The sequence below is a fragment of the Choristoneura fumiferana genome, chromosome 8, assembly GCF_025370935.1.
Source record: "Choristoneura fumiferana chromosome 8, NRCan_CFum_1, whole genome shotgun sequence".
Classification (NCBI taxonomy): Eukaryota; Metazoa; Arthropoda; class Insecta; order Lepidoptera; family Tortricidae; genus Choristoneura; species Choristoneura fumiferana.
This window is the reverse complement of record NC_133479.1, coordinates 2,382,051-2,396,736: the sequence shown is the minus strand read 5'-3', so window position 1 is coordinate 2,396,736 and position 14,686 is coordinate 2,382,051. Positions and strand designations below refer to the sequence as shown.

Genomic DNA, 14,686 nt, shown 5'->3' with positions numbered 1-14,686 from the left:
AGCCGTTCAAACTCCCCTCTCTTGTTGCAGATTGCGCCCTTCACCTCTTGGCGCCGCGCGGGCGCGTGCACTCCGGGCAACTCCCGCGCACGCGCGGCTGCCGGCTGCTGGTGCCGCGCCCCCCACCCCGCCGCGCCTACCTCCTCGACCTACACAAGCTCAACGTGCCCTGCTCAACCGGTTTCATCCGCTTCGCCCCCAACAACCCCCAACTCTGCGGGAAACTTGAACAACTACCCCCTCAAAACAGAAAGTTCATATACTACCCCGACTCCAAAAATACTGTAGAACTGCACGGCCGACCCACGTTCGCCGTGACCTACCGTCCAGTGGACCATTGCCATGATGTGACCCTGACGACTAGGAACGGCTCGTTCGAAGTAGGCCCCACCATTAAACTGTTCTGCTCCTACCGAATACATCTACCCTATGGCAACAAAGTCGCGCTGCGCCTCCAGATGGGCACGGGACCAATTGCGACTAAACACGACACATCCAACATAATCCAAGACGATTACCAGCCTTTTTGCAAAGGGATGGAACTTAATTTAGAAGACGGTGACTCTGTGTGGAAACATTGCTCGCAGCCAGGCGATCCGTTACGCAGTGTTCAAATTATCTCCGAGAAGAATTCAGTTAGGTTAAACATAAGTATACTTGCGAAGCGGAACTCCTCGGCTATGTGGTTGAAGGTGTGGTGGATGGATAAAGCAGTGGAGGAAGTGACGGGTCATTGTGACTACGGGTGGGTCTTGTCGGATGACTTCTGCGTGACGGCGGTGCGGGAGGCGAAGCGAGCGTGGCGACAGGCAGAAGCGGAATGCCAGAGGCTCGGGGGGCACCTTGCCAGCGTGCTGAACGAAAGGCAGCAGCAAATCATGGACCAACTACTGATACATGCGTAAGTTATCTTGCTGTCTCTTTACGGATATCTATCTCATCTACACAGTTTTTGATTTTTAAATTTAGTCTGCCTTAACACGCTGTTAGGAGGTTCCGTAAATCATAAGAAAAACTTAACCCCATAGAGTCAACTCGTTGTCAACCTATCGGTGTCATTTTTTATGTCAGGTTTTATACCCAAAAGCAAATCCACAACAGAAAAACTATTGGCCAACTTGTACAAATTCTAAATAGCTTATCCTTTAAAAATAAACTATTCTCCACTGTATAGTTCCATAATTTAATCTCGACAATAGAACAGTCTAGAACTAACTTAATTAAGGCAATATCAACACCAAAGTTAAAATTAATCTGCTCACTGAAACTTAATCAAAACATCTAAGTTTATTAAGTATTCGTACTTGTTAGAACACGCTCTAGCACTTTCGAGAATAGAATTAGCTTTACTCGTTTTAAAATGTATGAAATTAAAAAAAAACATCATCAGCCGGAAGGCGTCCTCTGCAGAACAAAGCCCTCCTTAGAACGCCACAAGCCACAATGAACGACAACTCAACAGTCGCAAAAAGTATACTTAGTAAAATGAAAAACCGGCCAAGAGCGTGTCGGGCACGCCCAAAATAGGGTTACGTAGCCATTACGAAAATATTAAGTAATATTTTTCTAAGGATTTCGTATTTTGTACGGAGTATTCCAAGTTTAGTATTTAAGTATTATGTAATGGTACGCGAAATATCTGATGGCAACTGTACAACGGTGGACGTCTTCCGATTGATTTATTTATCATTCAATGAAAATCACAGCATTAGAACCCCCGCAAACCGCGGCCTGAAGTCTGCCAATGCATGTCTGTCTGACCAATGCACTGTAAATTTCACAACATGGAAATCATCACATCAAAAACAATTCCAAATAATCACAAATAATTATAAAATAAAATAAAAGTTATTTAGGTATTTTGATCCTAAGCGACGGAAAGCCATGCCATCCGGCCAGAAGTCAGAGAGTGGGATAGGAACATCTGCTGGTGCTTGGCTGGCATTGATGATGATGAGGTTTATGTGGACTCGTGTTGCAGGCCCGGCGCAGGAGTCGACGACGTCTACTGGATCGGGGCGACGGACGCCGTGCACGAGGGAGACTTCCGATGGTCTGACGGACTACCCTTCTCGTACGCACGTAAGATTGTTTTTTTTTGTTCCTACCCAAAAGTCCCCCGAGTCCTCCGAGTTTTTCCAAATTCATGTGCGGAATTACATTTGAAATTTACCACGAGCTTTGCGGTGAAGGAAAACATCGTGAGGAAACCTGCACAAACCTGCGAAGCAATTCAATGGTGCGTGTGAAGTTCCTAATCCGCACTGGGCCCGCGTGGGAACTATAGCCCAAGCCCTCTTGTTCTGAGAGGAGGCCTGTGCCCAGCAGTGGGACGTATATAGGCTGGGATGATGATGATGATGATGACCCAAAAGTCTAAAGGAAATCGAGCTATATGTTTTACAATGTTCTGTTGTGTGTGTGGTGTTTGTATTTTACATACATATGTTGAAGTCGTGGTGGCCTAGTGGTTTGACCTATGGCCTCTCAAGCAGAGGATCGTGGGTTCAAATCAAGGCTTGCACCTCTTGAGTTTGTTGAAATTCATATTTGAAGTTAACCACGAGCTTTGGGTGCACCTGCGAAGCAAATCTATTCCCAAACCGCGTTGGGCCCGCCGGGAACTACGGCTCTAGCCCTTTCATCCTGAGAGGAGATCTGTCAACAGTGGAACGTATACATGGTGTTAAAAAAAAACTTTGAGATTAACATTACAATAATTTTATTTGAACAAATTTTTTTTTTCATTTTCGAATTAAATGTTTTTCTACTCGCATCGTATTATTAATCAGTAGTCTTATGTGGGATGATGATAATGATTATAAGTATATACATTTAATATACATAATATTTAATAAGTATATACTATAAGTATATACGTTGTTGAACGACACAACAGGGCGACCAGACTAGCATCCCGCCAGCTTAATTTCTTGTTTATTTATTTTATTTTATGTAATGTTTGAGAAAAGCACTATACAAGCCTCGGCCGGAACCTGGGGTTGCCGGCTTCTACAGTAATGTACTATTTTCATTGGAAAAATCTGAGGGATTAGAAAATATTCCTTTAAATAACATCACCGACACCGTTGTCAATAAGACTGGTAGGTCTTATAGTAAATGTAAAGAATGTTGCAATATAAAACTTAGAAGTGCTGCCGTCGCGTCAGATTTTTTATATTCCTGGTCAGCCTTTAAGTCCACCAAAATATTATTTGAATTGGAGTGCGTTTGGCCGTGTTACAGTCTATTTACTAACTGGGTCAGCGGTAAGGCACGCTTTATTTCCTTTTTTTTCTGTCAGCGAGCATGATGGATTGGGGCATAGCGAAGCTAAGTGATACTCTTCATAATGGTTTTTTATTTATTAGTTTTTATAGAAGTACTTAGGCATAAAATGGAGTGAAAACAAAAACGAAGGAACAAAATTAAGTCAAAAGTTTATCCGTTAGTACAGTTTACCCGTGGATTTAATAATAATAATTAATTGAATTCGAGTAATATAATGACTCCTACATAATTGTGTTAGTAAGAACTTTTTTAAAAAGCTTATACTGTGTCCCGCTTCTGGGCAAAACCAGTTTTCAGTAAGAACTTATTATCCAAATAAAATAATAAATAAACAAACAGCTTTGTTTTTCGACCAACTTGGATGAAATTGTTATTGTTGTTACAAATATTTTTTTGTTATTATTTGTTCTAAAATGTATGTATCTACTTAGAAATAAAGCTAGTGTCAACAAAAACATAAAGCCTCACTGTAGCTCATAAAAATAGCACATTTAACACTCATCTCATGCATGGCTCAATACAGTAAAAAGAAGAGTACCACTTTACCCAACATTCGGTGATTTAGCCGAATATTCGGCCGTATACGAATATTCGGTAAATCTGGTGAATATGCCGAATACCGAATATAAATAAATATTCGGCCCATCCCTAATGAACTGTACAAACAAAGCGCGATTAAATAGAATTTACATACTCCTAAAAAGTTTTATGACTATTTAATTTAGACCGTTAGATAAATATTTGAATTATTGTTTTAATCCTACTATTATAATTTATTGAATCAGGCGTTACTTTGCGGAGGTCCATATCAATGAGCTAAAATAATTTCCTTGCTCACCCGCGACCTTACGATAGCTAAGCTTATGCAAAATATGCGTGTTCATGCAGTTCCTCCACCTTCACACTGTAAGAACACACACAAATCACACAAACCCATCTATCACCACCACCACACTACACTGACGCGTTTCGAACTCAACCAGAGCTTATCTTCAGAGTGACACAACCGTACACCATGCTACCAGTTGTTAGACTAAAGAACCACAACCACCGTTTTAACTTGTCACTGTAACTCCCCAAAGTACCCACATACGTTTTATGAAACAAAACAAAACTAACCACAAATTATTAATAATTTTTTTAACCGTCCTTCAAAACTACCTTGATTTTTATTTATTTACTGTCAAGGCATGTTTTATTAACTACTATTGCTGAAATTAGATCCAAGCCGTAGCAAGGGAGATGAAACTAAATTTACCTGCTCATTAATAATAGACCCCATACTGTTGTATCTAATTATCTCCATGCATTCTAAAACATCGAGACGAAACCCCTTGCCACAATAATGTAACACTTCATACGAATCGGAGTCCGATAAAGAATGATTTAGTTCCAACAAATATTTGGCAAAATTCGACTTATCAGGATGCTCATTCCTATATGCCGAAACTGCTCTTTAAATCTAGTATTAAAACTGCGACCTGTCTGACCAACATATACTTTACTGCAGTCATTACAAGTGAGCTTGTATACACCCGATCTAGTTCCTTTATCTACCTTCTCTTTGTGGTTACAAAGTTTAGAGTACAAAGAGTTGTTAGTCTTAAAGGCTACCTTAACATTGTTTGATTTTAAAATACCACAAATTCTATCAGACAAACGACCAACGTATGAAATGCTACACCTATATTTGTTAGAAGACTGCGATGGTAACACGGCGTAAAGCATGCTATTCACCAGCAGTGATACCAGCATCATCTAATCACCCGTGGCAGCATAAATTAGCAGCTTTTCATTGTTATGTACATAGATTGTTAACTGTACCTCTTTCTAGGGAAGATTTTGATTTAGAGTTAAATACTATTTATCAGATAGCGTTGTCGAATGGTTATACTAAATCAATGGTCAATAGTTTGGTTCAGAAGAAGCAGGCACGGATAGTGAATAGCATGCTTTACGCCGTGTTACCATCGCAGTCTTCTAACAAATATAGGTGTAGCATTTCATACGTTGGTCGTTTGTCTGATAGAATTTGTGGTATTTTAAAATCAAACAATGTTAAGGTAGCCTTTAAGACTAACAACTCTTTGTACTCTAAACTTTGTAACCACAAAGAGAAGGTAGATAAAGGAACTAGATCGGGTGTATACAAGCTCACTTGTAATGACTGTCGCGGACGTAATCCTTTCCAATTTGGATAAATAACCAATAATAAATAGAATCTGAGATAAAACTCGATATTCCGAATGAAAATAAATTCAATTCTTCAAATCCGTCTAAAACATGGCCGAAATCAATCAAGTTATACTAAAGCCGTTTTATCGTGGAAACAAAAGATCCTTATACATTATTAATGCGGTTTTTGTTCAATCACGCGAACGGGCAATTTATTCGACTTCCATTGAATGCTATTAAAATAGATTTAACTTTAGAATAAGAACGTGAAGAGCAATGAAAATGGGACAAATTCTTCATAAATTTCATCATCATCACCCAAACTAAGCAAAGTTTGTACTATGGATACTGGGCAACGGATAAACATACTTATATAGATAAATACATACTTAAATACATATTAAACATCCAACCGAGAGCAAACATTCGTAATATCCATACAAATATATGCCCCGGCCGGGAATCGAACCCGGGACCTCAAGCTTCGTAGTCAGTTTTTCTAACCACTTGGCCATCCGATCGACGACAAAACAAATTTCATCTCAAATTCTGGGATACCATAAACATTGCCGTGGAGGCTCCCAAAAATTACGGCGTGATTTGTAGCCAATCTCACAACGATTCCATTAAGTTCAAACACAGCATAGCTATATCATTTTATAATAGAGTACCGGTAGGTACCTACGATCTTCTTTATCAGGGTCCAGTTCACCAAATGATACTTTCTGAATGTAAATACTTGACTTGATGTTAAAAATGCCAAAATCGCTATAGGTGTGCCTTAAAAATTCGAGGGTTGCCTTCGATTTCTCTAAAATTCCATCATCAGATCCTGACTTGGTATCAATGGGACCACCTCGGAAGTATGTCCTTTAGAACTTAAAAAAGAATATTGAAATTCGGCCCACAATTGGCGGAGTTATCGCGTAACAAACATACAAAAAAAAACAGCACTCGAATTGAGAACCTCCTTCTTTTTTGAAGTCGGTTGAAAAATACAGTAAAAACACGAATGAAGAGAGATTTTATGCTTCTAATCCCAGCGGCTGAAATTTAACGCGGTAGGTACCTAAGGTTACATTAGAAACGGGTGTCCCGGAGTCCCGGGGCAGGAAACAGGATAGTTTTTATCCCGGAAAATTTCGTAGTAAATATAATACCCGCGGGATAGCGATAAACGAATTCTACGCGGAAGGAGCCGCGGGCAAGAGCTAGTAAATAAATGTTATTATACCTAGCGCCATCCAGGAAGATGCGTGATTTTGACTAAATAAGACATTAATGACATTGTAATAAGATCCACGGCACGCGTCATCGTGAATGACTCTACCTATAGGTCATCACTGGCAATGGCAACACATTGGTTGACAATCTTTAGTCTAGTCTAGAGTTAAGATCTAGTTATGATCCATTCCATCTGTCTGGACGTAGAACGCACATGTTAATCAAACCACGGTTGCATAGGAAGTGACATGTTCATTGTGTTTGGCAGCCCTTTTATACCCTGCCAGAAAAATCTTAACAGCGCGATTCAGCTTTTGCTTTGGACGAGATAGTGACATCTATTGACACAAAAATGAACTAAAACTACGATTTAACACCATCAAAATATCGATAGCTAATTAAAGCTAATCGCAACTCTCCCGCACAAAATTATACGAAATGTGACCCGTTATTTTTGCTAGTCAGTGTATACTGTTGGCAGTGACATTGAGCTGCTGTTGCACTCGTAATCATCTTTATGAACTGAAAAACTTTGTTTTATTTTATTATGCTTAAGGTTAAAGGAATCATTTGTGTTACAGTAGTCTATGATAGGGATGTGCCATGAAGGATGATGGCTTTCGATATCGATACATTAAATTAGACTTAATATTTAAAAAAAAAACAGGCTGCACAGTATAAAGTTATATTTTTGTTTAAAATGTTTTTAAAAAGTTAATACTAACGTATAATAAAGTAAACACCATGGAAGGATTGATAACAGTTAACCCAGCACTATGTTAAAGATTCCTATAGTAGGTACTATGGATACTAGACACCAGACTAACTTACATAGATAAATCACAACAAACCACAATATTCGAATTTTTCACACAAATATTCATCCGATCGAACCCAGAACTTCAAGCTTTGAAGTCGGGTTATCTAACCACAAGCCTATCCGATCATCAGTCAGTTATATTCATGGTATCTTTTTTTGTTTTAAACATCGATAAGACGTGGAACGAAAATAGGAAAATCTTTAATCTACATTTCAAGTTGCAGCACGTCGATCTATGATAATGACCAAGGGATATGTAGTCAAACCCGATATCCAAGTTGATCTACTTATTTTATAGGAACTTATTTGATGTCTTACATGGTGTTTTTTCAACAGTCAATTATTACGACTTATCGAGTTTGACCACGCACTTCTGTGTGACAAATCATCGATACTATTTTTACACGAACATGGAACAACACTACTCAACGCTACACTGGAGTCTAGACTACTTGGCGTCTGCAAATACAATTTATTGCACTTTGTACATTTTATTCCTTCATTTATTGTTCACTTTTAAGTTAATTATTTTTTAGTTTTCGGAGCATTCAACTTCGCACGCACAATAGTTTTACTTGAACTATTTTTAACCTCCCACACAAAAGAAGGGGAGTACCTATTATAAGTTTGATGCCAATGTATATCATCTATCTATTTGTCTGTGATATCGTAGCTCTCAAACGGATGTACCGATTTCAATGCGTTTTTTTTAGTGAGTGAGGCTTTTTCAGCTGGTCTGTTTTGTTAATATTTTCTCATTGATTCAAAGTCAAAGTCAAAATATCTTTATTCAATTTAGGCTATAACAAGCACTTATGAATGTCAAAAAATCTACCAACGGTTCGGAAAAACCTCTGCTGAGAAGAATCCGGCAAGAAACTCAACGAGGTATATTTTTTTTTAAAACAGATTTACAATATTATTTTTACACAACTTTATTTTTGACACAGTAGGTTCGCTATTTGAAGGGATCGCTAATGCGGATCGGAATCATTTCCAAATATCCCTGTCCATGATATAATCATTAACTTTATAATACGCCTTTGATATTAATGTCTTCTTGACAATAGATCTGAATTTTGTATCCGTTTCATTTATAATATTTTTTGGAATTTTATTATAAAAACGTATGCAATTTCCCAGAAAAGACTTTTTGGTTTTAGCCAGTCTGTAAGATGGAACTTTAAGCTTCCCTGTGTTTCTAGTAGCCTTTGGCTTATCGACGTTAGTGGGAAAATCACATATGTTCTTTCTAACATACATGATTATTTCAAAAACATAAAGCGACGGCAATTATGATTTTTTTCATATCTTTGTACGGGCTAATTATATGCGCTACTTTTCAAATGTGCATATGCAATGAATTAGAACGTTTTATCTTTCTCTTCCGCTACCACTAATGCAAGACATCTAGGTATAGGTACGACACACTATTCCTCATTTTTTTGTCATGATTGTTTTATGATCAAACAGTTTTTTTTTTATATTTAGTAAACAAAGTGGTTTTTAAGCTTAACTCTAAAATATATGAGTGAAAACACGACAATCTCGCACAATGTCATTATCCCACCACACTGCACTAACCCGTTTCAACCACAACCAAAGTTAATCCTCAGAGGAACACAACCATCCATCATGCTCCCAGATCTTAGACTCTACTCAAAGTGATGGCAACGCACTCGTTATTATTCGACAATATTTTTTAAATAAAAGTACAGTTTAACATAAAAAAGCTCAACGGTGATTTTATCCCTAATAATGCCAGATTGTTCATGGAGAGCGGCGATTTGCTTTCCGTCGGGTGACCCACCCGCTCATTTACCCTCTACGAGTATGACCAAATCCAAACTAATATATAAATTCAAATGTACTCTGTATATAACCTCTTCACCGATGATCAGATTTAAATGAAACTTGGTATGAATATAGCTTGAGACTCTGGGAAGAACATAGGGTAGTTTTTAAATCCCGGATAATTGCATAGTTCCGGTGAAATAGCAATAAACGCGAGCAAATCTAGTTGTATAAAAAAATAATGGACACCACTGATGGGAAAACGTAGTGTAGGGCGTAGTGTAGGGGGGTGGACTTTGAAGAAATTACTATTTCAGAAATAAATTACTTTGTGGCAAATGAAAATTCTAGAAAACGATACATTCGGGCACATGAAATTCGGGCAAACGATAGAGAACCGACAGAGTATTGTGGCGTGCCATAGAAGAGGGCTATGTCCAGCTGTGGACTTCTGTAAGATGATGATGATGATGAATTCTTGGAGAGCTTATTAAACTTGATTGTTTATAATATTAGTAAATAACATAATTACCGACTAACAACCAAAGATAACAAGCTTCGTAACAAGTTACCCCAAATTAAATTCGACCAAGTTAACTCCTTGTCATCCCAATTATCAAAGTAGTAGCTCACTCAAGCGAGCAATCGAGTTAACTCGCTGCGTACCAGTTAGCGGGGCTTTGTACTGACGTCACGTTATGTAGGTTTCCAGAACCACAATATATACGGGTATACTTCGGTTTTTTAGCATTAGACAAAAGGGTAAACCATCTTGACGAGACTTTTTATTGAAAATCGTTTAAAAAGAACAGTAACTATTACTTATGATACCAAACGCATGTAAGGCAGGTGGTAGGACCTTATGCAAGGTCCGCCCGGATTGCTACCACCATCTTGCTCGCTAATCCTGCCGTGAAGCAGCAGTGCTTGCCAGTGCCCATCTTAGGCCTCTAGGTTGGCAACGCATCTGCAATCCTCCTGGTGTTGCAGGTGTCTAGTGGCGGTGGTGCTTACCATCAGGAGACCCACTTGCTGGTTTTCCATCCAGTCGAATAAAAAAAAAGTCCTTGCTAATTGTTACATATTTGCTGTGACTTATTTTTCAAAATTGTTTTTCAATTAAAAGACACGTCAAGATCGCTTACGTTCTTTCTAATGCTAAAAAATCGAAGTATAGATGAGTGACAACGCAGATTTTAAGATATACTGTCATTTGGTGCAAATGGAAAATGGCCAACTCGAAATTATACGTCAAAGCAGAAAAATGACAATTTGAGATACATCAACAAGGAATAGTGTCCATTCTGAATATCGTCGAAAATGGAACCTTGTGCTATGGTAAAATTGTCAAATTTTATGTATGGTGAAAAAAAAACTACCACTTGTATTTACGTACACTCAGAACTATGACGAATTGTATATTATTTAGACGACCAGATGGCCTAGTGGTTAGAGAACCTGACTACGAAGCTTGAGTTCCCGGGTTCGATTCCCGTGTCGGGGCAGATATTTGTATGAAAAATACGAATGTTTGTTCTCGGGTCTTGGGTGTTTATCTATATAATTATATTTATCCGTTGCTTAGTACCCATAACACAAGCTTTGCTAAGCTTACTTTGGGACTAGGTCAATTGGTGTGAATTGTCCCGTGATATTTATTTATTATGATCCACCCGAAATCATTTGTTTTGGGCCTAAGTACATATAAGGCGAGTGTCAGACACCTTAGACAATACGGCCTCCTTTATGATTATAGAATGCCTTATTGTCTAACGCAATCGGAACCCCAATCTTTTTCATCACTTCTTTCTGTCACACGTTATAGGATATGGATAAAAAGAGACGGTAAAAGCGATCATTAACGCCCACGTGTTAGTCAATACGGCTGGTCATAATCTTCAGCATGTCTTCATCCTGTGCCGCTTGTCTAATAAATGTCAGTGTTTACAGCCAATATTAAATTAGAGGAGTGTAAGTAAAGCCCGGTACACGCAGTAAACCTTTTTGGGCCGTCATTAGACGCAAACAGCCCGATTCTACGTCTGGACTTATCCCTTATATCCTTTGGGTCCGCGAATGGAATGGACACAGCTTACAGCTTACAGCTTAGCTTTTACAGGTGGTAGGACCTTGTGCAAGGTCCGCCCGGATTACTACCACCATCTTGCTCGCTAATCCTGCCGTGAAGCTGCAGTGCTTGCACTGTTGTGTTTCGGCGTGGAGAGTAAGACAGCCGGTGAAATTACTGGCACTTGAGGTATCCCATCTTAGGCCTCTAGGTTGGCAACGCAATCCCTTGGTGTTGCAGATGTTTATGGGCGGTGGTGATCTCTTACCATCAGGAGACTCACTTGCTCGTTTTCCATCCGGTTGAATTAAAAAAAAACCTAACACTTACATTACCACTTTACAAATAAGAGTTTTTCTTTAAATTTAATTTTGAATTGTTATGTGGCTAGCACTTTTTAACCAAATTTCAAATCGATTGTGATTAATCATTCAAGAGTTCCATCTTGCGTTACGAATGTTATTTATAAACGCGGATGTGTATATATGTTTACAAAGCCGATTATGATGAAATTTGGTATAGAGCTAGTTTGAAATCCCGAGAAAAGGGAAAAGGGTGAAGTATCGCTAGATGGAGTTAGTATCGAGAGGTTTGTTGACTTGACAGTCTTGCTTGCGATTCGCTCGTTCAGTTACGTAACAAATCACCACTTTTCTTTGTAAATTTTTGATTTAATTCAAGTGGTCAGTTACTGTACCGTGGCCAATTACTGTATGGTTTACCCCACTTCCTGCTAATGTTATAAATGCGAGAATTTGTAAGTAGGTCTGTCTGTTACCTAATCACGTCTTAACCGCTGAACCGATTTATATGAAATTCGGTATACAGATAGCTTGAGTCCCGGGAAGGACATAGAATAATTCCCTTGTGTCCGCGATAAACGAATACGCGGACGGAATCACGGGCAACAGGCTAGTTATAAAATTATTAATTAACAAATGACACGAAAAACAGGTTTTTTTTTTTTTTATTTTTTTTTTTTTATTTGAAGGATGGCAAACGAGCAAATGGGTCTCCTGATGGTAAGAGATCACCACCGCCCATAAACATCTGCAACACCAGGGGTATTGCAGACGCGTTGCCAACCTAGAGGCCTAAGATGGGATACCTCACGTGCCAGTAATTTCACCGGCTGTCTTACTCTCCACGCCGAAACACAACAGTGCAAGCACTGCTGCTTCACGGCAGGATTAGCGAGCAAGATGGTGGTAGCAATCCGGGCGGACCTTGCACAAGGTCCTACCACCTGCAAAAAAAGGTGTACTGTAGAAGCAAAATCGGATTTCTTCTAATTAACCTTTGAACATCAGAAACAAGAAACCGCCAAATGGAGTGACTGCGCCGCTTATTCTGTACCCTAACACAAGAGCTACGTCCCTGTTTGCAGGATTTACGACCGGCCAGTTTACGGGCCAGCCGGGGCCGGAACGGCTCTGTTAACGTGCCGGATCAACGGGCCGGTCACTCAGACGGCGATTGGTCAAATAAAAAACAGGCCAAGAGCGTATCGGACACGCCCAGGATAGGGTTCCGTAGCCGTAAGCTTACAAAAAAAATTAAGTAATACTTTTCGCTCGATTTTAACAAAAATGTGCACTTTAAAGTTGAATATTTTGCAAACGAATCACTGTATCGAAAAATCGTCTTTACAACCCCATAATGATTTTAAAATACATATCTATCTAAAGATACCCCATACTATAAAATTGGACAAAAAAAAATCACCCCCACTTTACGTCTATGGGACGTACCTAACCTTAAAAAAACATTGTTTTCGATTAATTAAAATGCTTTATCCTTGAGCCAGTGAATTAATATGAATCTTAAATTCCGGAGCAACTCCGCTATGCTCTTAGGTAGCTGATTAAATATTCGTAAGCCATTGGGACACAGCTTCTGCGTGTTCACTATAGTTTGCGTGAATTTAATATGCCATAATGCAGGGGTAGCCAATCGGTCGATCGCGCCATTAGTCCAGTCGATCGTAGCAAGGCAAAAAATATAAATACTGAACTATGCTGTTACATTTAAGATTTCAAAAAGTATCTAATATCTATCTCTGGTAGATCGCACAGGGTTTCGTCAGTAAACAGTAGATCTTGGGTCTAATCAAGTTGGCAACCCCTGCCATAATATATAGTTTTCCATAACAAGAGGGCTACTACTAAATTCAAAAATCAAAGTTCATATCGCATGTCGAGCTGTCGACTGACTAACTGTAATTTAATAATGATTGGTTTTTTGGAGTCTTTTTGTATTTTTTATTTCAACTCCAAATTTGTAACTTTTACGGGTATCCCGTGAAAACCATATCGAAAATACAAACTGAGACATGGATGCACAGAAAAACCAGAAAAAGAGACCAGCACTGGGAATCGAACCCAGGTCCTCAGCAATCCGTGCTGCGTGCTTGGGTTCGATTCCCAGCGCTGCTCTCTTTTTCTGGTTTTTCTGTGCATCCATGTCTCAGTTTGTATTTTCGATATGTAATTTAATTGCTTAAGTAAGATCTCGTGAACGTATTCTAGCAAAATAAAGATTTACGTACTTACTTTCTAACCAAGTTCTTACCCTCTCATTCTTGTGTTAAATAATATTAGACTCAGCGAGACGGCAAGATAAAAAGTTCGATTTTTTATTTATAATTCGTTTATATAATCTTAACTTTATAATTTTCTGAGATTATACTATGCCTTTTCCAAGGTTAACTAATCCTCTAGGTTAACTATCTCCATACCAAATTTCATCTAAATCGATCCAATTTTTAAACATCAAAAGGTCAAACAAACAGACAGTTACTTCCGCATTTATAATATTAGTAAATATATAAATATTTCGTTCTTGATCATCAAGCAAGAATCTGCTTTTAAAAGCAACTCGACAGCGTTGAAGTATGGATTGTGAAGACAAAGCGAGTACTACTCAAGCAAAGAGGACTTAGTAATGAGTACAATTTTATTTCTGTACCGCAAAGGTTGTCTATAATATTTCATGCTTATATTTATTGCTTTTAGGTAGTTTCCTGTCCTGGGTAAAAAAAGTTTATTGTTAAAAAAATATTATACAAGCTTTTATAACAAACTACAAACTGAATTTCCGTACCAAATTTCAAGTCGATGCCATTGACCGTTGAGGAGTTCCGTCCCGCGGAGATGATATTGGCTGGACCACCAGGATGTCACCGGCAGGTTATTGCTTTGTCACCAGATTTACATAAGCATGCCCAATTTCAAGTCAATCGAACTCTGGAAGTGGGTCAAATATAACTTGCAAGGTTTGACCCGCACATATGTACAGTAGAACCATTTTTTTCT

General features: G+C 38.7%; 1 protein-coding gene across 1 annotated transcript in view; it reads left to right on the top strand.

The window, feature by feature from the left end:
* Nucleotides 1–14,686, top strand: part of LOC141430111 (uncharacterized) — a 276,496-nt gene that overhangs the window by 144,914 nt on the left and 116,896 nt on the right. Inside the window, 2 exon segments of the mRNA XM_074090657.1 lie at nucleotides 31–901; nucleotides 1,982–2,082. Coding sequence (XP_073946758.1) covers nucleotides 31–901; nucleotides 1,982–2,082 — 972 coding nt within the window.